Source organism: Mirounga angustirostris, unplaced genomic scaffold (assembly GCF_029215605.1).
Source record: "Mirounga angustirostris isolate CCGP_5_RB_7025 unplaced genomic scaffold, mMirAng1.0.hap1 SCAF_5, whole genome shotgun sequence".
NCBI classification, from domain to species: domain Eukaryota; kingdom Metazoa; phylum Chordata; class Mammalia; order Carnivora; family Phocidae; genus Mirounga; species Mirounga angustirostris.
This window is the reverse complement of record NW_026991713.1, coordinates 67,208,062-67,233,104: the sequence shown is the minus strand read 5'-3', so window position 1 is coordinate 67,233,104 and position 25,043 is coordinate 67,208,062. Positions and strand designations below refer to the sequence as shown.

Here is a 25,043-nt window from a genome sequence, read left to right as displayed (position 1 = left end):
CCTTCTCCACTCTGTTACCCCCAATCCACTTGTCCTGTGTCCTACTCAGTGGCTTGACTGCTGACTCCGCAGCTCTCAGCAAGGCACTGGCATGAAGTAGGCACTGAGGATGTGCTCAGTGGTTTCATGTTCACAGTTGAACTCCTGATGCTTCTGTGTCCAACACCCACACAGCAGAAAACACATCTTTTCCTGTGTTCTCTTTCTCAGTCAGTGGCATCCACCCTCCAATTTCCCCTCTGTCCTCTCTCTCCTCACACCGCCCTCTTGCTGCTTTTTCTGCACATCCAGTCCCGGATGGATGTCTTCTGTGTTTCTGAGTCCACTCCACCCCTTCAGTCACAAATAACACTACCCCGAGCCTTGGCGTTCCTGTCTCTCATCTGGACCTCTCACCTCTGTCTCTGTGTTGGTATTCCAGCTTTCCCATCTTGTCCCCTCAAATTCATCCTTCTTCACACCGTTGCCAGATTAATCTGAAGAAAACTGCGAACTTTACCAAGACTACAAAAAGATTGAAATAAAGGCCAGGGGCTTTCTGTGCTCTCTGCACGAGGCGACAGTAGAAAAGTGTTGATGCTTCGTAGGCTTGCTTTTTCAGTTTTCCACAGTGCTAATCAAGAACCCACAGGGAGTTTTCTGAGACAGTTGGATTAAGTGAGTCACTTGTCTTATAAAATAAATACGTGAGAATACATAAGAAAAATTATAGTGTAAGATTATCACCTTTGCGGTAAGAAAACTTGGCATTGAATCTCAGCTCTGGTACAGATTAGCTGTGTGGCCTTGTGCCGTTTCCCCCGACCTTCACTATGTCTTCCTCTTTAAAATGGCATGGCAATAGGAACTACCTCTAAGAATTTTTGTGAGTTTTAAATGATGTGGTGACAGAAAGCATGGAGTGTTATTTAGCACAATGTCTGGTCCCTAGTAAATGCTTAATAAATATTAGCAGAATCAAGAGAGCATGAAAACCATAGCCACATACAGATATATACATGTTTACATAATATATGAAGATGAAAGAATAGTATAGTGGTTGTCTCAGTATGGTGGGGTTACAGATTTTTCTTGTTTGTGCCTTTTCTCCATTTTCTATAACTATCATTTGTTACTTTTTAAATAGAAATCTTTCAGTGACTTCCCCTCCCCCGCCTTTACACAATAAATCCAAACTCCCTTACACTTCATTCAGTGCCCTCCGTAACCTCCGTTCCGCTTTACTTCTCTCCTCGATTAACGACTTCTTCCTGCCTACCTTTGTAGTCACCATGAATCCTGAATTACCTTATTCCCTCTACTCATGGTTTCCTGCCTGCCTTGCCCTCGCCTCTGCCTATAACGTCCAGTCCTTTGTCTTATTCACTGTAGCTTCTCCTTTAAGATTTAGCTTAAACTCACACATCAGATTGAGCATTAGGAACACTGTGTTTAAAGTATTTGCTCTTGTGTCTGTTTTCCTCGGTAGAATGTTTTCCTCCTGAATGAGGACTTTACTAGAAGCTAGAAATAAAAGATGACTAAGTTATAGCCCATGCCCTCAGGTTGCTTATAATTAGCAGAAGGGGAAAGGCATGAAAACACATGAAGGTGGTAACTATTGTAGGATCTCTGATACAAGGACCTGCAGGATTCAGTAGGGCAGAAAGAAGGGTGCAGTTAGTCCCTCTTGAGAGGGGGGACAGTGAATTAGGGCAAAGGGTTCATGCATGTTTTCTTTCAAGAGGTGATGCTTAAGCAGCTGAGTAGGTGTTTCCTGGGCAGATAACATGGGGACAACTGTTCTAGGCAGGGTGTGTGGGAGAATGGTGACAACTTGAGTTTGAGGGGGGTCTTCATGGTGGTTGGCACAGGGTAGAAGCTCAAAAATACTCAAACTGAACAGTATGCCCCCTCCTAGTATCCATGTGATTCAGGAGTCCCCAGAAGTTGTTTACAATATTTTATGTTTATGTGCTTCTGGAAATTTTTCTGGGGAGAGGATCCTGGAATTTCACCAGATTTCCCAGAGTTGCATGGCCTCTGAAAGGTTTAAAAACACTCTTGACAAATATCATACCACTAGAAGTAGGTGAGGTGAGGAGCGGAGGCTGGAAAATGATTTGCAGATAAGCTGTCCCCAGTGGCGGCAGATGGCCGTGCCCCTGGCATCTCCAGGGCACTTACCTGCTGGAGCCATGGAAGGCCTGGTCACAGTGGCGCTTCTGGTAAGGGTTCCATAAACTCTTTTCTAGCTCCTTTCACCAAGCAGGCTCCTTCCTGTCTCTCTGTTTGCTCCTGCTAAGCCATTACAGTTTTCTTTCCCTGAGAGTCAAAGCAACTCTCCAGGGCAGGAAACATTATGGGGTTGAAAGACTGGGGAGAGAATGGAAGCACCATATGTTTTATTCTGAAAATAAAGTAAGGAGGTGAATATGTGAGCAGAACAAGAAAGCAAATACAGTAACCAAAGCAGTTTGGTGGCAATGGTATTAAATAGACTGCATTAAAAGACTGCAGTGGCATTAACCCCCCAGAGACGCTGTAGGTCAGCTCATTCATTCCTCAGCGCCGGCTGGTAAAGAGATGTGTGAATTATCCAACACTTAGAATCCTGCCTAGGCAGAGCCAGCGTCATCCTCCTCTGCCCTGTGTGCAGCTGTAATAATACCCTCTCTATACCTTTGTTCTAGAACATATTGCACTGTGGTGTAATTGTTGATACTCTTTTCTTTCATGAGGCATGACTAGCTTATTTTTGAATGGGCTAAATGCTGGGCTCAGTACATGTTTATTGGAAGAATGAACTTGAGCTTTCGAGCCTGAAGGTAGTGGAGTTCACGGTTTAGCCTGCACACACAAAAAACCCCCCAACCAGCTGAAGATTTCCATTATCCTTTGCCTAAGGAGGCACTCAAGTAAAAGAGCTAATCAAGGAAAGGAACAGATCTTTTGCAAAGACAGGGGCTGCACTTTTGAAGGGGGGGTTTGGTGCAGTGTTGAATCTGATGCAGTATCAGATGCTATCAGCTTGCCGAACAGTTTTGGTAACCACAGGCAAGGCAAAGGACAAAGGTCACTGGAGCAGGCGTAGAGGGCACTGTTGGCCACACCTGGATCTCTGTCAGGAGTACCCACACACCTTCGTCTGTTGCCCAAAGTCAATTAACCTTCAGAAGCATAATGATCATGCAGTTGTATTTCTCAAAGCTCAGCACTGGGATTCATGAAGCAGGCTCCTGCCTTGCATGATGCTCACAGGGATGCCCTGTGTTCAGAGGGATTCAGAGGCTCCTCAGCTAACAGAATGTGGGGGAAGCTTGCATGGGGCTCAGGGGAGTCACAGATACATTTAAAGGAATGGAAGATTTAAAAATTAGAATGTTAAAGAAGAAACTGAAGGGTGTCTTCATGGTCTCAGGTATAGGAAGTACACAGAGAATAGTGATTAATATTTTCCAACTACTGAGGAACAAAGAACAGGAAAACTGGTTTGAACTGTATCATGAGGGCTTCTGAATTGATGGGGTGCATTAGAAGATTATTGAAAATATCTTCTTATATCCCTATCATGTTAACTTTATTAGTTGTAGACAGTTGGTCATTTTACACATTAAGTCGTTTACACTGTTGCTTCCCCAGATTAGACACTCACTCTAAAGAAGGAAAGCAAAAGAAACTAGGGGTACTGACTGAGCATCTCCTGACAGCAGGCCCTGGGTTTTCCTGCATCTCTGATTTACAAACGTCGTACTGTTTAATACCTGAGAGGTAGCTATTATCATCTCCATTTATTTGTGGGGAAACTGAGGCCAGGAGCACTCAAGATGACAGTTGTGGGTGGCAATCGGAGGACTATGTTATATGTTATTTCAGTCCTGAGTCTGTGTGACTCCAAAGGCCTTGCTTCTAATTCATCTGTGAAATGCAACGAATCTAGTGTTTACTGAGGCTGTCTGGATGCCTCATTCTCTGTGAGGAGTTCCAGACTGGCCTGTCCCAGGTCCTGAAAACCTTCCCCTCAGAACAACTGTGCGTTCGTTCCAGTTTGGCATTTATACGTCCAGAACACCATCTATCCCGCTTCTTCTCAGCCTGGGCGAAGTGTACTTATGGAGCAGCAAATCTGTAACATATGCTTTCTGGCATAGTAATAGGAAAAAGTCGAACAATACATTTCAATATAATAGATATAAAAATTGAACTCCAGTGGCATGCCTTTGGATTGTCTCCACCGTGAAGGCACCTTGCACAGGTCAGATGGTGTGTGGTATATAAGTACATCAAGGATCGTAGCCAGGTGGATGATCCCCATCTAAATGAAATCTGCTGGTCACCAAACCTTCCTATCCCTGACGCTTGCTGGGCCACGTCTTCTTCTCATGGTGTGCATTATACGTGGGCAATTGTAGATATTTTGGAAAAATAGAGAAAATTATAAATAAAACAAATCACCCCTAGTGCGACCACCCTAAGATAAACCAAACATGAATACCTTAGCATGCTGCTTTCTAGCCTTTCAGAGATGCAGTTGTAATTTCATAGAGTTTAGACATGTGGTATGCTGCCTTTTCGCTTATCTTGCCTCATAAGTATTCCCTAATACTTATTTTATTTCTTCGTTGTGGTAAAATACACATAACGTAAAATTGGCCATTTTATCCATTTTCAAATGTACAGTTCAGGGGCGTTATGTACGGTCACACCATTGTATAACTGTCACTGCTGTGCATCTCCAGAACTTTTTTCATCCTTAAAAGTGTGTTTAAGTTCTCTCTACTTAAACATGCTTCACAAACCATACTTAATAGCTGCATAATATCCAATCATATAGAATTTACTTGAGAGCATTTACTAGCAAACATTCAACAGATACTTATTTTGTGCTCACTATGAGGTGGACCTTATGGCTAAGGTAGTGAACAAAATGTGGTTTTTGCCTCTCGGGCCTTAAGTCTGGTGAAGGAAGTGGCTGTAAGTGGGCCATTGGGGTCCTGCAGAGGGTAAGCACAGGGGCTAGGGGTGCAAATAGGAAGAGAGCCTAACATGCTGTATAATTTACATAATCTTCCCTTGATTATTGTAGTTTGAGCATGTGGCAGATTTCTTTGCTATTATAAATAATATTGTGAGGTATTTATGGGTATAAATATTTGTTTGCATTCAGATTATTTTATGAAGATTTTGAAAAGTGGAATTATTAAAGTACTCGTTGCAACAGGGCAGTGAGAGATGTTCTTTTAGAGCGCTGGAAACATTTCCAGTGCCTGTTACATCTTGTGAGCTCTCCTAACCTTTTTAAATAAGTGTCTATGTAACTTGTAGGATTGTGTGAAGAGTTGAGGCTGAGAAATGAGTGTAGAAATGATCTTCCCAGCTGGGAAGAGCTCGGGAGGGCAGGGGCAAAGGGACCGTGGTTGAGGTTGACTTGATGTCCCAGGTAACATTTGAACTGGCCAGCTGGTTGGACTTCTGTCAGAGAGGCCTTGGTTGGACTCCGGCTTTAGGGCTGTGCTCCGTGTGCATGCTGACAGAGTTTGGCTCCCTTCTGTGAAATTCCAGGCTTGCAAACTTGAAGCTCATTATGAAGTAAGAGAAGCCTATAAAGGACAAAGTATCTGTGTATCCGCTAAACAGAAACTTCTGGTCTATTATCAGAGCTGGAAGAGACTTTGGGATATCATGTAATCTTCCCTGTTCAGACTACGGATGAAGATGCTGAGGTTTAGAAAGTTAAGGAACATTCTGAAGGAAACCAGTTGGGGAGATAAAGAAGAGGGATTAAAACTCATTTCTCTTAATTTATCTTGTGGTTACTCTAACCTGCCCCATGTTGTCTTAGCCTTTGTTCTTGTCCTTGTGGGAATTCTTTTCTTCTGCCTCCTCTTGATTTTGTTTTCTGGTGCATCCTTCTAAGATGCTATTCATTTTCAGTGTTGGAGACATATATGTGCTGGCTAATGTCTCTCCACAGTCATCATGTTATGCTGGTATGTGTGCCTTCTTTATTCTGTGTCGGTCTTAGCCTACTAACTTGTTTGACTGCTGACTGCTGTCTTCATCTTGGCCTCATTGTTTATTGGAAAGTCTCTGTTGACTCTGGCAACAGTGACCAGTTATGTTTTATTTCGCTCCCTTTGGGTCAGTCCTTTTGGGTGATTTTGTTGGGTTTGGGTTTTTTATTAATGTTAAGAAGTCATATAGCCTCCAGTGATGTAGGAAATGTGGAAACCTGGTCTGGGGCCAAAGAGTAAACAGTTTTTAGACACATCATTAATGTTGAGAATAGGAATATTAGCACAGATCTCTGATGTATTTATTTTATGATGATTGATAGCTAATGATTAGTTGGTAAAGCTTTACCACGAACACACATCTCTATATTTATATAAATGTGCATATACTTTTTTCTGTATAGCAAATCTTCTCAGGTCAAATTTACAAAAAAGTTAGCATTGCTTTGTGTTCGACAAAGTGCCATTATCTTCAGTAGAGCTTCATAGCTACATAATGACTCTAAATACAGGGCCATCAGCCCCCTGATAATAATTAGAAAAAGGAACTTAAAAAGCAAAGGCTTCAAATTTGGTCTGAGGCTGTCAGCCCCAGTATGAAGTGATTATTATGCAGGTGGAAAATCCTGTAGCTTAGATTCTAAACAATTTCTGGTAATCAGTATCTCAGAATAATTCACAGTTATCAGGGTTTTTCATTTATGAGAGAAAGGAACGATTCCTCATTTATCTTAAGACTTTTATGTTGGCAATTCCATCCTTAATTAAAAAGGCATTGGCATTTTCACTATGAAAATGGTTTTCCTGGATTTATAGCTGAGTCCATTAATTTAGTGTTTTAAAGCTGATTGGCATTAGCCTGTTAGTTACTTTTATACAAAAACGACTTAAAAATCGATTTTGGAGTGTCTTGATTTTAAAGACTATTTCAGACATCTGTTCCCCCTGGTCTACTGGATCGACGTATCGAGTTCTGGAGGACTAGGGAATAAATACAGCATATTTAGCTTCCAAAAAAGAGGATGGCCATTATCACTCTCTGTTTAAGGCACTTGAGGAGAGCCTAAGGTGACATACTGTGGCTCTATACCCCACCCTTGTTCTCTCATTTTCTTCTGTATCTTTCAGGGTGGAAAAATAATTAGAATAATGGCAATTCTGTTTTCTCTTTTGCATTCATAACAGTCCTATGAAGATAGGCAGTATGATGCCCATTTTACACATTGGGAAGCTGAGACTCCCCAGCAGATCACCTGATTAACCTCTGACACCGCTTGATTGATTCCTGTCATTTCCCTGCCACCTCTTTGCATTCTGTACATCACTGCTGGTCCCGTCTGTGTTCTTTATAACATTCTCCTTCAGAAACACCTTCTAAGAGTCTATTATGCATAGGGCGAAAGCCCAGACTTCAGCACATCTATGGGTTGATCCCGACTTCTTTAACCTTCTACCCCACAACCTCCTTACAAGAACCTGCACTATAAGCCTACATGAGGGTGAACGTACTGTGTGCTTCCCCACCTGTTTCTCCTGCCTCATCCAGGCACGGTGTGAGGATCTTAGCTACAACTCTTGCCTTTAAAACTTTAGGCTAGTAGCAAGATAGATGTGGACATAAATCACTTCTCCTTAACTTTTATGTATCTAATTCCAGATTGGTTTAGAGCTTTTGCCCTTGGTGAACATTTTCCTAACCATTCAAGGCAAAAGTTGGTTCCACCTGACTCTGAATGCGGCCTGAACTGACTGTACCAAATAACTTATCTTCAAGTTTTGATTGTATTTTCATGTGCCTGGGCCTTAACCCACTTCTAGGTTATAGACTCTTATAGGCAAAGTCTGTGACTTTAATATATCTTTGATTTCTAAACTCTATTTTTAAAGGAAGGATTAATTTGTAAAAATATATAAAATGTCATGAAGAGATTTTAGCATTGGCTGGGGGTCGTCTGACTCTTGGTTTTGGCTCAGGTCATGATCTCAGGGTCATGAGATCAAGGCTCTGTGCTCAGCGGGGATTCTGCTAGAGATTCTTCCTCTGCCCCCCCCCCCCCCCGCTCTCTCTCTTTCTCTAAAATAAATAAATCTTTAAAAAAATTTAGTGTTGGACTATCATATTTTTAATATATTGCAATGTGGTCTGAGACCCCATGTTTTAAAGTATAAAAAATTAGGTTGGCACACAAATATGGCATGTCGTTTGTTTTTCTGGATTTCTTTAAAACCCTGGCACCAAGTTTTTTTTTTTTTTTTAATTAATAATTTTACTGTGACACCTTCCTGTTCATTAGATATCAGCACAGGAAGAAAGCCTTTTGAACATCAGCCAGGCCTTTAAAAGACACTAATAAAACATCTCAGTTGCTAATCCTTCAAGTTATGGGACTTGTTAAAAATACCATAAAAGGTAAGTAGCATGAGCAGACTGAGTCTTGACTAAGGAGGTAGGAGACCCGGTCTACTCCTGGCTCAAGTCACTGAAGGGGGTGACTCTCTTGTAGTCAGAAGCACAGTGAGCTCCAGTTTCTTTGCCTGCCAAATGATGCGTCGTAGCAGACATGGTGGGTTTTTAACCCATCAAATACTTTTACGGGTGCCTCTCCCCCTATTGTGTTAGTAGAACTGCATCCATCTGTTTATTTATAAGTCAATAGGCCGGGTGGCTAAACAACAGAAATTTATGTTCTCACGGTTCTGGAGGCTGGAAGTCTGAGGTCGAGGTGTTGGCACATTTGGTTTCTTCTCTGGTCCTTCCAAGGACAGGAATCTGGTCCTTCCTCTGTTGTGCACACCTCTGTGTGTGTGTGGGGGTCTCTGCCCATCTTTCCTCTCAGAAGGACACCAGTCAGATTGGATTAGGGCCCACTCTCACTGCTGCATTTCAACCTCATCACCGCATCAAGGTTCATAGGGTCACGTTCTGTGTACTGGGAGTTAAGGCTTCAACGCGTGAATTTTGAGGAGACACAGTTGAGCACATTACATCTATTTAAAATAACCTTCATTTGTTTTATAGAGAGAGACTAGTATAAAGAGGAAACCAAAAATAGCCTTCCATCTAGTTCATGCCTATTGTTAAAGAGGGAGGGTAAGTACATGAAAAGATCATTCAAAACTGTATTCAAGGTTGTAAAAGGAAAATTAACACTCTCCTAGCCCCTTCCTTCCACACTCAGGCAACCTCTTTAGATACGTTTGCACAAATGTTTGCTATGCAGAGTCCAGGTACATTATTTTCGGGTCTTAATGTATCCTACAACATACAGATCTCTGTATCTGCACACCCTCTGTGTTGGCCTTTTAAATGACTACATGGTATTCTGTTGTCTCTGTTCTAGATGGAACTGGTGACCTATTCATGGGCATTTAGGTTGTTTCCAGGTACCCTCTCCACCTCCATTACCAACAATGGAGTGGGATTCCTTTTAAATATGCATTATGGAAGGAACAGTAATGAGCCACCGAATAAAAACAACTGGCCTTGGATTTTGGTGAAGACAGCCTTTGTTTTTCACTTTCCTGTTGATTGGTCCTCACTAGTTGCTGTGAAAGGCATTTCAGTCTTTCATACCCTCCAGCCCCCGACCATATGCCAGTACCTCCTCCCCGCATAATGTGGAAGGAGCGGCTTCCCTCCGCATCCTCAGGTCCCCTTGCACAGCTGTCCTTTCTCCTCAGGAAGAAAGGTCTAGCTGAATCATGAACAGGCAGAAACTATTTTTAGTGAAGTAAAACAGTTTTTCTTGTAAGAATTGCTGTTTCTGTGCCCACAACGGCCCATGAATCCTTTCTGGCTGCTTCCACCCTTTGGAGAGGGGCCAGGTTCCTAATGGAATGTAAGCAGTCTTACTGCTAATCAAGATTTACAGCTGAGGCCAGGATAGTCGGCCGCTGGTGGATTTGCAGACCCTTTAAGCTAGCGGTGGCAGCAGCTCTGAAATTAAGTGCAGTGCCGAGGCCCCAGTCCTGTTCTCCAGACCCGCCCTCCTTCCTCAGGCCCAGCCTCCTAGCCACAGGTATCATCTGGCATTATTTTATAAGCTGTGCCGCGGAGCAGATGTTCTTTGCTAAGGAATTACTTTCATTTCTGACTCATTTCAGGAAATGAGGCAGTCTATCAGAGGTGTTCTTCATTTTCAGACCCACGGAGAATTCATTTTCTCCTGGGATTTCTAGCCACATGTGGGCAGTGCTTTATTTACCCAGATGTGAGAAAGAACAGTAATGAACAGCCCTTTTCCAAAGCAGCCCTTCCTTTCCTGCAGAACCCAGTGTGAAGACCCAGAGGAACTTATGCTCTTATTAATGTAAATATTTCCGAGGTTTGGGTTTTGTGATGCTTGTGGACATGCTGTGTGTATGGGCTTTGGTGCAGGAAAAATATAATTTAGCAACAGATTTAAAAGGTAGTCTGGAGTGTTTCTAATTACTGTTTGTTTAGCTCACCATTGCCTTAATAAGTGGATTTAAGTAACCTTGGGGGTAGGGAATGTAATGTTCATATTATAGTCAGCCATGCAAATCAAATCCTAACTAAGTATTGCAGAGAACACACCATGGAGTCATTTTATATGTATTCCATTGAATTTTAAATTTAGAACAGAGAGCATTTTGGAATAGGCATCTTTCTACCTGTCCTGCATCAGCATGAATTATGCACGTGTCCAAAATCAACCCTACTGTGTGCTACAACCCCATTTAAAATCCATCACTGGCTTTGACATGCAGTTCTCCTTTTAATTGAACACAAAAGAGAGGGAGGAACTTAAAAGCTTCTCTTCCTTTCCCTTTGCCACCCTTCAGTGGCTGTCGTAGGAAATGGAAGTATTAAGAGGGCCTAGAACAGTGGTTCTCAACATTGGCTGCACCTTGGAATCAGCCTGGGAACTTTGAAAGATAGGGATGCCTGGGTCCTACCCCCAGAGATTCTGGTTTCATTGTTGCGAATGCAGCCTGCCTTGGGATTTTTATAAGCTCCCCAGAGGGTGTTATTGAGCACTAGGGGTTTTGAACCACAGACCTGAGAGACCTCTCATCCATTGGTTCCCCACCCTGACTGCACACCTGCATCACCTGGAAAGCTGTTGAAAGAAACACAGGTGTCCCACCAGTTGAAACTACATTTCTGGAGGAGGGAGCCAGTATTTTTAGAACGCTCCCAGAGGATCCTGATGCACAGCAAGGGTTAGGGTAAACTGACATAATCTAACCATCCCATATCACAGATGAGAAAAAATGAAAACTCAGAAGGGCAAGTGGCTTGCTCAAGGTCAGATCCCAGTTGTTGCAGGAGCAGGTCTGGGACTCCGGTCTGACCTTCCGACTGGTCTCGCTGCTGCGTGATGCTGCCCCTTTATATTTGTCTGTTGTATTTATTGATGCTTCCTCATTCTTCAGGTGATGTTGCTGCCTCCAAGAGGCCTTTTCTGACTCCTCACCCATCCAGGCTGGGTAAGATGCCCTTCCTCTCTATGTGAATAGCACCCCTAACTTTCCTCTCGGACTGTCATTTCCAGGAGCACAGGACCCTTACCCTCCTTGTCGTTTCTGCAACTTGCTGGCATCTTGTAGGGTTCCGGATCGTTTGTTGAGTTGAAGTACCCTGATTTTTTTATTCCTCCATTAGTCCACATGGATTGCTAAAAATAATGCATTTATTTCCATATGTTAGCTTCCGAAAATAGCTTCTGAAAGCAGAAGTTATTTATGTTTCTAGGTCCCCTGTATTGTGGGTAAGATCTCATACACTGAGACTTTCCACCCCTATCTTCCAGAACAGAGGTTTTCAGGGGGTGGGGGGGAAGAAATTACAGGGGGTTTCTGATGTAAATGAAAACAAAATTTCAGTGACCTCCCAAGTTGCTCAAGGTACTTAGAGCATCCAGGGACTTTTGAATCCTTACAGGTATGTACGGTGGAAGTGGAGGGGAGCATGTGGCCTTTACCTAAAGAGAGAAAGTTTTATCAAGAAAATAATGCTATTTCATGGAAGTATGTTCTAAGGACTAAATTCTCTCTACTGCATATACATAACTCCGAGAAGCCACATTCTGTTACCAGAGCTGAATTAAATCCTTTGGCCTCTCTGGATTCATGTGTTAAATTCTCTTCAATTCATATTGATTGATTCAACTCAATTCAATTGATTAAAAAAAAACAAACCCACGGGGCGCCTGGGTGGCTCAGTCGTTAAGCGTCTGCCTTCGGCTCAGGTCATGATCTCAGGGTCTTGGGATGGATCGGGCTCCGTGCTCCGCGGGAAGCCTGCTTCTCCTTCTCCCACTCCCCCTGCTTGTGTTCCCTCTCTCGCTATGTCTCTCTTTGTCAAATAAATAAAATCTTCAAACAAAAAACAAAAACCCCACAACTGTCAGTCTTCTGTCATCCTGTTTGACTTAAAGTTCATTCTTGGTCAGTACCTTATTTTTATTTGAAAAATACTTCCAGGTTTGCAGTATTTGTGGTGACTCTTAGGGCTGTACCAGAGATTTGTTTTAGGAAGCAGGTTGCACCCGGCATCTCTTAAGCTGCCATGGCCAGTCATCTCTTAAGCTACAAGATGACACAGGGGTTTGTGTTGACTCTTAGGGCTGTACCAGAGATTTGTCTTAGAAAGCAGGTTGCACCCGGCATCTCTTAAGCTGCCATGGCCAGGCATCTCTTAAGCTACAAGATGACACAGGGGTCACAGAAAGTAGCTGTTTTCTTGTGGGGAGAATTCGAAGCTTTTGGAGCCAAGACTGTAAACTGGGCTGAGAGCTGTAGGGTGAATGTGAAGATGATGTTGAGATGTGGCAGCCAGGAGAGAAGAATGACCAGAGTGTGTGGACTCATGCTGTGGTCTTAAACGTCATAGTTTCCTGCTTTATCATCAGGAAAGGGGCAGTGTGGTGGTGTGTAAATGAGGCCGCCGTATATTCGGGGGGAATCTTCCTTAAATAGTCTGAGAAATTTCAGGAGAAAGTGAATAGCTGGAGGTAAATGTAAAACATTTTAATATTAAAATAATTTTGATTATACTGTGGAACATAAAGTGCAGTGTTTGCCTGATTTCCTTTTTAAGATGAAATATGAAATTTTAAAGAAGCACCTGTGTCCAGTCTCTCCTTTGCTGCTATTTGGGTGAAAAATGAACAGATAGATAAAACTTTTTGCTAAGTAACCAGCCTCTATCATACCAATTTCAGAGGCTCAGCAGTACATTGTGGGAGAGGAGAGTTTATTAAATACGTAAGACACAGTGTTCAGTGTTTCAGCCACGTTGTGCCATCAAAATCGTCACGACCACCCTGCAAATTCGGACTTATTCACACCAGTGTTCACGTGTGAGGAAGTATGTGTATGCACCTATCCGCCAGGGAGCAGAGTCAAAATTTAAATCCAGGTCTGTCTGATTCCAGAGTCCTTATAATTTTCTAACCATCATGGCCTCTTAAGTCATTAGAGTGGAGAAGTCGCCAGAAGAGAGTTTTACCATCCTGGTAGAAGCCAGCTGACTTCAGCTTTCCTTACAGTTGCTATTTAACATTCGTAAGTTAATATTTATAGGCTTCTGTGACACAGTTAAAAGCATTTCTTCATAAAGTCCTATAAAGTTCTGACTTTAAAATGGCATGTCATTGTTGCAGTGATACTCCGAGACTTCCAGCGTGTTCATTGTCATGATTGAAAGAGGGGAAAGGAATAGTCAGTGATGGCCATTTTTGGTCCAAACACAGCATCGGGTAGAATTTGGTAATCTGTCTCTCAGCCATCACACATTTGACTTAGGGGAGGCAGCAAAACAAAATGGTGGATGATGTGCGCTTTGCGATGTGATTCCTGGGTTTGAGAAGCCGGGCCCTGTTGCCTGCTAGCTGTGTGATCTCGGGAATGTCACCTAACCCCTTTGTGCCTTAGTTTCCTCATCAGTAAGGCAGGGGCATTCATACTTGATTAAACTTGCTGTTTTAAAAATTAATATAAGGCATATAAAGAGCTTGGAATATTGTGTGATACAAAGTAAGTGCTCGGTACATGTTTAGCTATTCTTAGTGGATGAAAACTAGATGCTACGTGACCCAGCAATTCCACTCCTAGGAGAGATGAAAACCCTTGAGAAATGAAAACCTGTGTCCACAAAAGACCTTCTAGCAAAAGTTTATGGACGTTTTATTCATAATAACTAAAACCTAGAAACAACCCAAATGTCCATCAACTGGCAAATGGGTAAACTGTGGTACACCCACACAATGGAACAGTGTTGAGTAGTAAAAAGGAACCGATTACTGATACAGACATCAACATGGATGAATTTCAGAAGCATTATGCCGAGTGAAAGAAGCCAGATATAAAAGGCTCCATGCGATTTGATTCCATGTACATGACATTCTGAAAAGGCAAAACTGTAGAGAGAAATCGGCTCATTGCTTGCCAAGGACCAAAAGCGAGCGAAGGAATTTGACTGTGAAGGGGCGAGAGGAAGCTACATGACTGTATACATCAGTCAAAATGCACCAGACTTGGGGGAAATTTTTACTGTATATAAATTAAACCTCCGTAAACCTGATTAAAAAAAAAAAAAGTCTGGTGCCACAACATAGCAAATAGGGAGAGAAAAGGGGGTTAGGAACAGTAATCAGAAGTAGCAGAAACTGCAGATATTCTGCACTTTCAATGGCTCTCTAAGATGGGTGGAATGATTTCATTAATTTTCCTCTCCCAGGCTGTGAGTTAGAAAAATGGAGGAACCTGTGGAATAGTTCTGTCCTGCCCAAGCGTATCTGATTCTCTGCCATGAGCACTGGTCTGCTGCCCCATTTCTTTTAAGCCAACCCATGAGAGCTGCCTTTATTTCCCAGGCACGGGGATCTCCTGGGTCGCTTCCTGGGAGAATCCCAAAGGAGGGCGGGCCAGCTATGTGAGGAGGCATTTATGGAAACAGAGTGTTGGTGTTCTAGATGAACTGAGGCTTACTCTTCCAGATTACTCAGTCATCTGAGTGCATTTATGGGTAGAGAATGTTATCTCAGAACATTGTTCATTCATCCTGAGTCATGGGGGCCCTGACCCTTTATCATGGAGCTCTTGCTTATCTTAGCAGCACTGGGCACAGCTGACCACTCCCTCCTTCCTGAAATTCTTTCTTTACTTGGTTTCTATGACGCTGCTCCATTTTGATTCCGCTTGCAACTCACTGGTTTTTCCTGTCTCCCCTGCCGGATCCTTCTCTTCCTAGTCCTGGCCTCTAACATTGGAGTGCCGATGGCTTTATTCTCTGACTGCTTCGTATCTCAGCTCACTACTTAGGTGAGACTCATTTCCAGAGCCTTAAATACCATCTATATGGTGATGACTTCCATATACATGGCCCCAGGCCCTATCTCTCCCTGGCTTTTCAGCTGCCTGCTTTACTGCCTCCCTTGGTTGTCTACTAGACATTGCAAACATGGCATGTGCAAAACCAACTTCTCATTTGTTTTCTAAACCTCCATTTCTTCCATTGTTCCTCATCTCGGCAGTGACTCAATCCAGTTGCTCAGGCCCCCAACCCCGAAGTCTTTGGATGCCTGCCTTTCTTTTGCCCCTCATATTGGACCCATTAGCATCTGTCCCAAATCCAAGCACTCCTCATCTCCCACCCCATACCAGAGTCCGAGTCCAGGCCACCACCACCACCACCACATCTTGCTGGGACTTTGGAATCACTTCCTCAGACCTCTTCCTGCCTCTTCTCCTTACCTTGTGATCTGAGTTCACACAACAGCCATGGAAATTCTTCTCTTTTATACTTTTATGCTACTTGCAGTGGCTTCTCTACAAACAATATAAAGTCCTGACTCTTAGCCATGTACCATAAGGCCCCTGACACCTCCCTGTCCCCGTCTCTTGCTCTGCCCGTCTCTCAAGGTGCTCCAGCCACACCGGCCCCTCACTGTCCCTTGACGTGTCACCCTCCAGCCTGGAATGCTGCTCTCATCCCCCTCTCCATCTGCTCTCCCCTCCCAACCCCTTTCTGTCTAGGATTCTTGTCTTGCATTTCATTCACTTCTCCCTCAGACGCCACCCTTTGGAGCTGGTTGGCCTCCCTGACTCACCTATCCAGAATATCACTGTCAGTCTCAGTTACCTTCACCTGCTTTAGCTGACTTCAAAGCATTTATCGCTACCTGAAATTAAGTCTGTGTTTGTTTATTGCCTCTGTCCCCCAGTAGGTCCTAAGCTGCATAAGAACACCGTTCTGGTGCTCAATAAGCGTTTTTTGAACGACTGAAGGAATAAGTGAATTAATGCTCAGGTACCCTTATATTAAAAATTAAAGAACCAAACACCTTCCTAAACCCTAATACCCCTCTCCACCTCTCACCCCATTTCTTGGTCCTTTAAGGTGGAATTTCTAAAATGTTGTCTAGATGTACTACAGTTCTTCACTACCCATTTCTTCTTTCCTCTGCTACAATCTGCTGTCCTTTCCCATCACTCTTGTGAAATTTCTCAGGGTCATTCAAGCTCTATGTGTTGCTGCTTCTAATAGATACATTCCTATCCTGTCTTATTAGATCTTGCGTTTAGTTTCATCACGGAACATAAGTTCCCTGAAAAGGGACTTTTTCTGTGGTGTTATCTGTTATATCTTCTGCATCGAGCACAGTGCCTGGCACAGAATAGGTTCCAGAATAGAGGTTCTTAGTGTTTATACGTGTCATGTCATGAGATGTTTGACATGAGTCCTCACTTCCATTTTTTTTTAAAGGGGAAAAATAATTTTTTTGCTTTTGCCAAAGTGTTGTGTAATTATTTTATGATATTTACATAAGTAGAAAATTAAGTAATACAAGATTTGTTATGAAGAGCAGCATCTCCCCTTCCATTTTATGTTCCCCAGAGGCAAGTATTTTCAACTTCAGCTGCTTATTTTAGTAATTACTTCTGTATCTTTAATTAATGTAATCATATTGTTACTCATCTGTTTTTTTAGTTTTAAGGATTATCTGTTGTTGAAAAAGTGAGTATTTAGCTCAGGTTCGTCCACCCCTGCTCCTCTCCCCTCTCACACAAATTTCCCAACCCCCATCTTCCCAGTTGTAATTGTATTGTAATTTTGGTAAAATCAATATGCAGTGTTTACTTTATTATAACTAATGCTTTCCACAGACGAGCCCTGTAATACAGTTTGATTACTTTTCCTCTCAAGCCTACATAGCCGGTACCGACTTTTTAAAAATCTCTTCATTTTTGATGTACTTATGAATATTCAACCTCAGGCTCTACCCCAGTTGTAAATCTCCTCTCGGTCAACCACATCAAGAATGTACCAAATTCATCGTTTTGGGAAAATTCCTCTCAGACCCTTCTGATCTTGTCTCTGCCTAGGTTGCTTCCTTGGCCCCAAAACAACGAAGGCTTCCCCTTCACCACCCTCGTGAGAACTCTTTTTGCCACTCTTGTGTTGGAGCCCCTGATCTCTGGGACGGAATGACTTACTCTTTCTTGGTTTACTACTTCATTTTGGTGGCACACGGTGTCCAGTTCCTTACGGAGAAAGGGTGTAAGAGGAGAGAATTTTTTGAGACTTGCAGGTCTGACAGTGCCTTTGCTCTCCCTGGCTTTTTCCTGATGGCTCGACTAACTATAATTCTTGAGTAGAAATGATCTCTTCTCAGAATTTTTAAGCCTCTGCCTTCCAGTGTTGCTTTTCAGAAGTTCCTGCCATTTGGACTTAAAACCCTTTGTCTGAAAACTCTTTCTGGAAATTCCATAATGATGTACCTTGGTGTAGGACTATTTGCATTTAATATGCTAGAAACTCAGCCTCTTCACTATGGAAACCCCATCGCCCTCCCTCTCCCCACTTTTCTTTAAAGGGAAAATAGTGTCCTTCAGTTTAGGGGGAAGGATGTCCCTCAATTCCGGAAAAAAATGCCCTTTAGTTCTGGAAAATTTCTTCTCTTTATAATCACTGCCCCTGCATTTTCTTTGATGATGAACACTCTATTATCAGGATATTGGCTCTCTTGAATTGGCCCCCAAACTTTCCATCTTTCCTGTTTTCCATCTCTGTCTTTTTGTTCAACTTTCTTGGATATTTCCTCAATTGTATCTTTAAGGCCTTCTATTGAATTTTCAATCTGCCACCATTTTAATTTTTTAAGAGTTAATATTTTTATTTCTCTCTCTTTGATAGTATCTTGTCCTTATTTCATGAATGTGTTTTTCTCAGTAGCTGAAGATGCTAGAGTTTTGATTTTTGGTTTTTTTTAAATTTCTTCCTGTGATTTTTCTTTCTCCTCTAAGTTGCTTTGCTGTTTCTCTGTTAAATGCTTTCCTTATCCAGAAGTCTTGTTATTCCCTCCTGTTTTAGATTAGCTATCTAAAAAGATGCCTGGAGGTTCTTTGATAGCAGATTGGGTTTAGCTTCATTCTAGGCTGGGCTGTTTGTTTTTGTTTTGTTTAGGAAATCCTGATGTATTTTTAGGTTTTTTGTTTTTTGAGCTGACCAGATTCTCCGGAGAAAAGATGACCAGTGAGAAAGCCAAGGACAAGGATCGGGTGTCTCAGCATTCAGTAGTAATTTGTGTAATCTCTCTATAGTATGAAATCCCACTCCTCAACTATGCCTGGAATCCTCTAGTCCAAAGATCCCACTAGGAAATACATTCTCCATCTTCTCCCAGGTGAGGCCTCAGGATTTGGAGGCGTTATTTTCTTCAAGGAGTGAGGGAGAGAATCTGCGGGTCTCTCTACTTAGACTTTCAGCCAATTCTCTGCCCCACCTGCACCCCCACTTCCAGAGGAACCTGGCGCTGCCAGTCCCTCAGCCTCTTGAGGGTTTATCATTTAAATGACCTTGCTTCTAGGTAAGTCCTAGTTTTGGATTGAGCTTTCTCCAGCCTGCTCAGCCAGTTGCCACTTGTCTGTTTGCTTTCCATCTTCCAAAATTGTGTTACTTTCTCCTGTGCTCTTTATATTAGTTTATGTCCCAGTGGTGTTTGAGGAGGGAGCAGGACTCAGTTCAGGGGTTTAGTACTCCATCTTTATTTATTTATTTTTTAAAGATTTTATTTATTTATTTGAGAGGGATGGGGAGAGAGTGCACATGAGCAGGGGGCGGGGGCAGTGGCAGAGGGAGAAGCAGGGAGCCCAACGTGGGGCTCCATCCCAGGACCCCGTATCATGACCTGGGCCGAAGGCAGACGCTCAACCGACTGACCCATCCAGGCGCCCCCTAGTACTCCACCTTTAAATGAAAGCCTCACTGGACATGTTTTTCTTTGTTGTTTATGAGGCATTTGATCACACTTGTAAAATGGGACTTCTGTGTAAATCGTGAATCTCCATTTTCACCGACTTTAGATCTTCTCTTAGGAACAGTTGGGGTCGAGTACAGTGGAAAGTTCCCTGGACCAGGAGTTAGGAAGCTTGGGCCCTCTTCCCAGATTTAATACTTAATCCTGGGCATTCTCTCTCGCCATTATTTTCTCATCTGTAAGTCCAAGGGATTGAAGTAGGTGATTTTAATATCTCTTTGTACCCAAAGTTTGATTTTATTTCTAAGCAGTTGAGATAATCATGTGTGGCTGAATACCAGATTAGGAAACAGAGTTGTAGCAGCCAACTGAAGAAATTGCAGAAGTGAAGCTTTTCCTTGTGTTTGTCAGTCAGTCTCTGTAACTCTGGTATCTTTAAAGTCTCAAGTAAAATTGCAGCCCATGTTTCCTGAACAAGAAACTGTTAAATGGTTAAAAATTCTGAATTTTTTTCCTTCAGGCTATTTTCAGCTGATAGTAGTTCAGCTGCAAAGCCTACTTGGATTCATGTTCTCGATAGGGAGATAAAGTGTTAGTGTTGAGCCAGAGAAACAGGGAAGATAAAAGAGAAAGAGGTCTGGCTTGTTTCCTTTTTACCCTCTGGCAGGGATGGCCATTCTTGGTAGCGCCCTACCAGGAAGTGTGTCCTTCCGTCGGAGCCGTGTGTGAGTAGATAAAAGCCACAGCTGTATTTTCTCTCTCTTCCGTGTTGTGGTTTCTTGTTAGATGGAAAGACCGAGTGGACATTGCATGTCACTGTGGTTTTGACTGGCTGGTTTGATCACCAGTGCAGTGTGCCCAGCAGTGGTCAGTACAGTGACTGGGGAGAAAATGTGATCTGTGAGGCCGGCGACCTGGTGGGCAGGAGACCAAGGCGGGGTTCTTCAGGGCAAGCCTTCCCAGACTGAGTGGCACACCAGAGCTACCCTCACCCCCAGTTACTAATGCAGAATCCTCACGGGGCGCGGCATAGGGAATCCTTTTGTCAGAGTTCCCCCAGGTTATTGGGATACATTTGATTCTTATACTGACTCCGGGGACCTATTGCCTTAAGGACAGGAGGCCAAAAAGAAAATCAGACTCTTGAGCATTTGCAGAGCTCAGGAAGAAAACCACAGAACAGAAACGGAACCCTGCACACTTAGCCAGAGGACACCTCGAATCTGTCCTGGAAAGGATTTCAAACTCCCACTGCTTTCCTCATGTCCCTATTTCACACCCTTTTCCCTCATTCTTCGTAGGTCATCTTGCTTCATAAATCACAGAGGGAGTGGAAACCTTCCGGGGACAATGCCTCAACTTCTTTTCCTCCCTCAAAAAAAATTGTGTGTATGTGTAATGCACATATACACTTATGTTTACACTTCACTTTGCTTTCCTGATGAAGGTTAACCCCTCTGCCTATGCCTCTCTCCATCAGTGACCCCTCCTGTGTGTTTTTCTTTCACTCTTTTCCATCACCATTTGTGTGTGTGTATGAGTATGTAATATATATGAGTATTGTATTTCATCTTACAAAACAAGGCACAGCAAACAAAACTCTGCCTTCCTCAACTCTGTGGCCAGCCTAGGTTCTCCTGAGTCTCTTTTCATTCAATCATTCAGCCAGCCGGTCCTCATTTATTAGTCAGCTGTGTGCAGAGACCTGGCTGGGCACTGAGCTTCAGCGTCAGACCACACAGACCTAACCCCTGCTCTCATGATGCTTATAGTCTCTTTGTAGCCAGACTCCTTTAAAAATTATTGTTCTTACTTTCCCCCATTACAGAAATAACACATGCTCATGGTCATAAATTTGGAAGTAGCTTCCTAATGGAAAGCCACTAAAAGATTTAAATGCAGAAGAGTACTGGGTCAGAATTTCATTTTCAAAAGTCACTTAGGCTGCTGAAGGGAGAGATGATTGGGAGGGAGTGGAAATTGCTGGCAGGTGATTGGTCAGGAAATTTCCGCTCTAGCCCAGATCAGGGTTGATGGCATTGTAAGATGGAAGGAGGAAGACAGACTCAAGATATATTCAGCACCCAAGGATGGTGAATGTTTGACTATGAGGATGAAAAAGAGAGGGGAGTCCAGGATGATACCCAGGTTTCTGGCTTGACCAGCTGCTTTGCTGGTCGTGCCGTTTCCTGAGACAAGAAATCATGGAGAAAGGGCTGTGTGTGTGTGTGTGTGTATAAACATAGATCCTGTATGAACATTCTGTGAGTCTGAGATGCCTGGGAGGTTTCCAAGTGGAGTTGTCGCATAAGCAGTTGGTTGTATGAATCTGAATAGAGAGAGACCACCTGAAATAGAACGATGCATTTGGAGCCTTTCGTCTAAAGCTGTTAACAGATGCCACGGACAGATTACAGTGGAGCAAGCCATAGGTGGAGGCCTGAATATTTTCACAAGTAAAGCTCCAATCAGGGAGGAGGCACCCACAGCCGGTTGGAAGAACTTCTAAGAGAGGCTTCAGAAGATCATGGTCAGCTGTGTCAAAGATTGTTGAGGTGTCAAATAAGGCAAAAATGTAAAACGGATGTTAGGTTTAGCAGTGTGCGAGTCATAGATGACCTTAGCCAGAGTCGAATGGCAGGTAGCTAGAGGCTGGGTCCCTGTAAGAGGGGTACCCACCCACCTACAGCCGTGGCAGTAGTATTGAGGATTTTGGACTATGTTGCAATGTAGTGGATGCATTGGAAAAGGCTGATAAAGTTGTTTCGTTTCCTTCTTATGATAGCCTCTTTTATGTTTTATTTTGGTTATCAGAGCAGTATGTACTCATTGTAAAAGTTTTAAACTTTAAAAAATATGAGAATAACGTCTATAATTGCATTCCCTCATATATGACCACCATTAATAGTTTAAGGTATAACCTTCCAGATTCTTCTGTGTGTTTGCTACCACATATACACATTGATACACATTTACTTTACAAAAATTGGATTTACTGCCGTAGAGCCTGCTAAAGCTTGTATTTTTACCTGTGTATTTCAGAGACCTCATCCCATGGAGCAGATGTATATAGTCTTCTGTTGTGTTGTAGTAGATTCTCTGGATATTTGAGTTTAATTTAGACATTTTTGCTTTCTCACACAGTGCTACACCAAACACACTTGTATATATTTACTTGTGCATCCTTACATATGTATGTGTACTGGGATTTCTGTGGAACAAGTTCCTAAAATGGAGTTGTGGGGTCAAAGGGCATGTGCATTTGACATTTAGATAGTGCGACAGTGCCCAAGGCGAGGGGCTTTTTCTTTTTTTTTAAGACAGAAGAAATTTGAGCATGAAAAATGTCAACGAGGGGCAAATGAAGAGTAGGTCGAAGTCACAGGAGAAAGTGCTCAGTGTCCTATAGTAAGAAGCCAGTGGGACTGGGAACTTTAGGCCGAGGAGGACGAGGGAATGGGGGAGCAGGGTCCTCAGTCACTGCTGCAGCCCCAGAGCCTTGACCAATGCCGCCACATGGCAGGCCCCCAACAAATACTCATTGCCTGAATGAATAAACAAATGTAGTTCAGTTGGTTCGGCCATGGAGCTTCATGATGTTTCTCTCTCAAAGCATCTAGTTTTTCCACTTCCTCTACAAACTAGAAGGTTGAGATTTCTTACTGAAACTGGCAAAGGAGAAGTTGGAGATCTGAAGGCCCTTCTTGCTTCGTGAACACAGTTGCCCAGGGCGGGCAGGACTCTGAGACAGGGCGTTTCCAACTTTCCCTCCAGTCACCCACAGGGCCTGTTGATTCTAAGGCCCTGATATCCCTGGACTCCATCTAATTTCTGTTCATCCTCACTACCACCATCGTTCTATTAGTTCCCCAGCCAGGATTTTCTTATCAGAGCAGCCTCTTAGATGGTCTCCTATCTCCTCTTGTATATCACTCAGAACTTGTTTTAGGGACCACCTCCTCCAGCCCCCAGCCAGGTCGGCTCAGGAATGCTTTCACCTCCCAGCCCTGTGTAGCATCTCTCCTTCCTGGATGGTCACTTGTATGTTTTTTTTTGTTTTTTGTTTTGTTTTCCTTACCTAAAACCTTCATATATAAATATCTTAATGGACATTTTTACATCTCTAAGACCTGTAGTGCTTGGCTCATGTTGCATGCTACCTAAATGATTATATTATTTTGTGTGAAAGCCTGATGCTTATATAATTTGGTACCCAGAAAGGGAGGACAAGGACAAAAGCAGGCATGAGATGAACTCACAAAGGACCAATAATTTAAGACATTTGATCCTGGAACAAGCGTCAGGATTGTTACTCCCTAGGGAAAGGCAATCTGCTTTAAGTGTCCTTTGTATTAGTATTTCTGTAATCAGGTTAAATGCATATTTTGAGAAAATTTAAATACCTTGCATCTCTGGGGTGATTTAGCTATATTCAGACAATCTGTTTATTTTTTAAAAAATCTCAAATAACTACTTTGTGGTATTTTCTGGAGTAGAAATACTTGAGCCTCTTTAGCTGCATCTGGCCAGCTAGAGGATAATCACATGACTGAAGTCCCTCATGGGATTCTAAAAGAAATGGCCTTCCAATGCATTGCATAAAAAGCTCCCAAATTAGGATTGGAATGTTCCTGTGTGGGTCCGCCTGCCTCCCCACCCCCATCACCATGCCCCGCCTCATCTCCTGAGGAGAGTAGTGGGAGGTCCTTACCAGGGGCAACTGAGCTAGGATCTCAAGTTATAGAATCAAAGGGTAAGGAAGGAAAGAAACCCCAGACTTGGTTACTTTTTCTGTGGAGCAGAGGGCCTGGGTTCAATACCCGGGACCGCCGGGAGAGGCCCTTGTCTGTCCTGAGGGATGCTTCTTGCCTCCACTCCTGTCTCCCCACCCAGGGTCTGAGTTTCCCTCAAACAACTACCCATTCATAGCACACTCCCTGCAGCCTCAGCAGTTAGGGTGGCCACGGCTCTGGCCATCGCTTCACCAGAAGGGAATGACTGCGGCGGGGTCTGGGCGCCCCACTTGCCCCAAGCCCCCTAGGCTGTAGAGGGTGAACAGGAAGAGGATGAGGTTTTTGCCGCTAGGGTTGCACTTGACTCTGTTGTGTTTCTGCTGAGCCCTGACAGCACGAGGGGCAGCGGCCACATACGAATTTAAACTAATCCATATGGATTAGGAATTTTTGTCTTCTGGGTCTGTTATTTAACTGGTAGCTTAAAAAATATATGTATACATTGAAAATTTAAGTAATGAGCATGATTTAGACATACTTAGATAATACAGTAGAGAATGCGTAAAAATGAAAAGAACTTCGTGAAGGTTCAAACATCATTTTCTCCCTCTCCTTATATAATACTTGTAGTTAATACTCATCTAGTGTTTACTGTGTGCGGCTACCATGCAAAACATTGTATATGCCACAACTTCTTTCATCTTTAAAACAACCGCATGAGAAAGTACTATCATTCCCATTTTTCAGGTGTAGACTTCGAGGCATAGAAAGGTTGAATAAACTGCCCAAATTCACATAGTGAGGAAGTGGTAGGTCTGGGATTTGAATTCAGGTCTGTGTGACTCCCCCAGCCAGCCTTATAGAAGTTATGCATCTATTTGGTAAGTCATATAGAGATAATTATGGAGTTCCTAACTCGTCCCATAACTGTTCTGGGTGCTTGGGATTCAGCAACAAACAAACTCACTTAATATATAATAATGAAGCTATTATTAAGTACTAAAGGAAAGTACAGCAGGGCAAGGTGTCAGAGAATAGTGACTCTACTCTCGGGCTGTTAAAGTTAGAATTTCAGGGACAGCCTCTCT

At 43.0% G+C, this 25,043-nt stretch overlaps 1 protein-coding gene across 2 annotated transcripts in view; it reads left to right on the top strand.

The window, feature by feature from the left end:
* The window catches only part of ANO6 (anoctamin 6), a 183,853-nt gene that overhangs the window by 30,936 nt on the left and 127,874 nt on the right, over positions 1 to 25,043 (top strand). The window contains exon 2 of one of the 2 annotated variants that reach the window (XM_045873584.3): positions 11,394 to 11,447. The exons of the other annotated variant lie outside the window; for it this stretch is intronic. Coding sequence (XP_045729540.1) covers positions 11,394 to 11,447 — 54 coding nt within the window. The remainder of the gene's footprint in view (positions 1 to 11,393; positions 11,448 to 25,043) is intronic. 2 annotated transcript variants of the gene reach the window in all.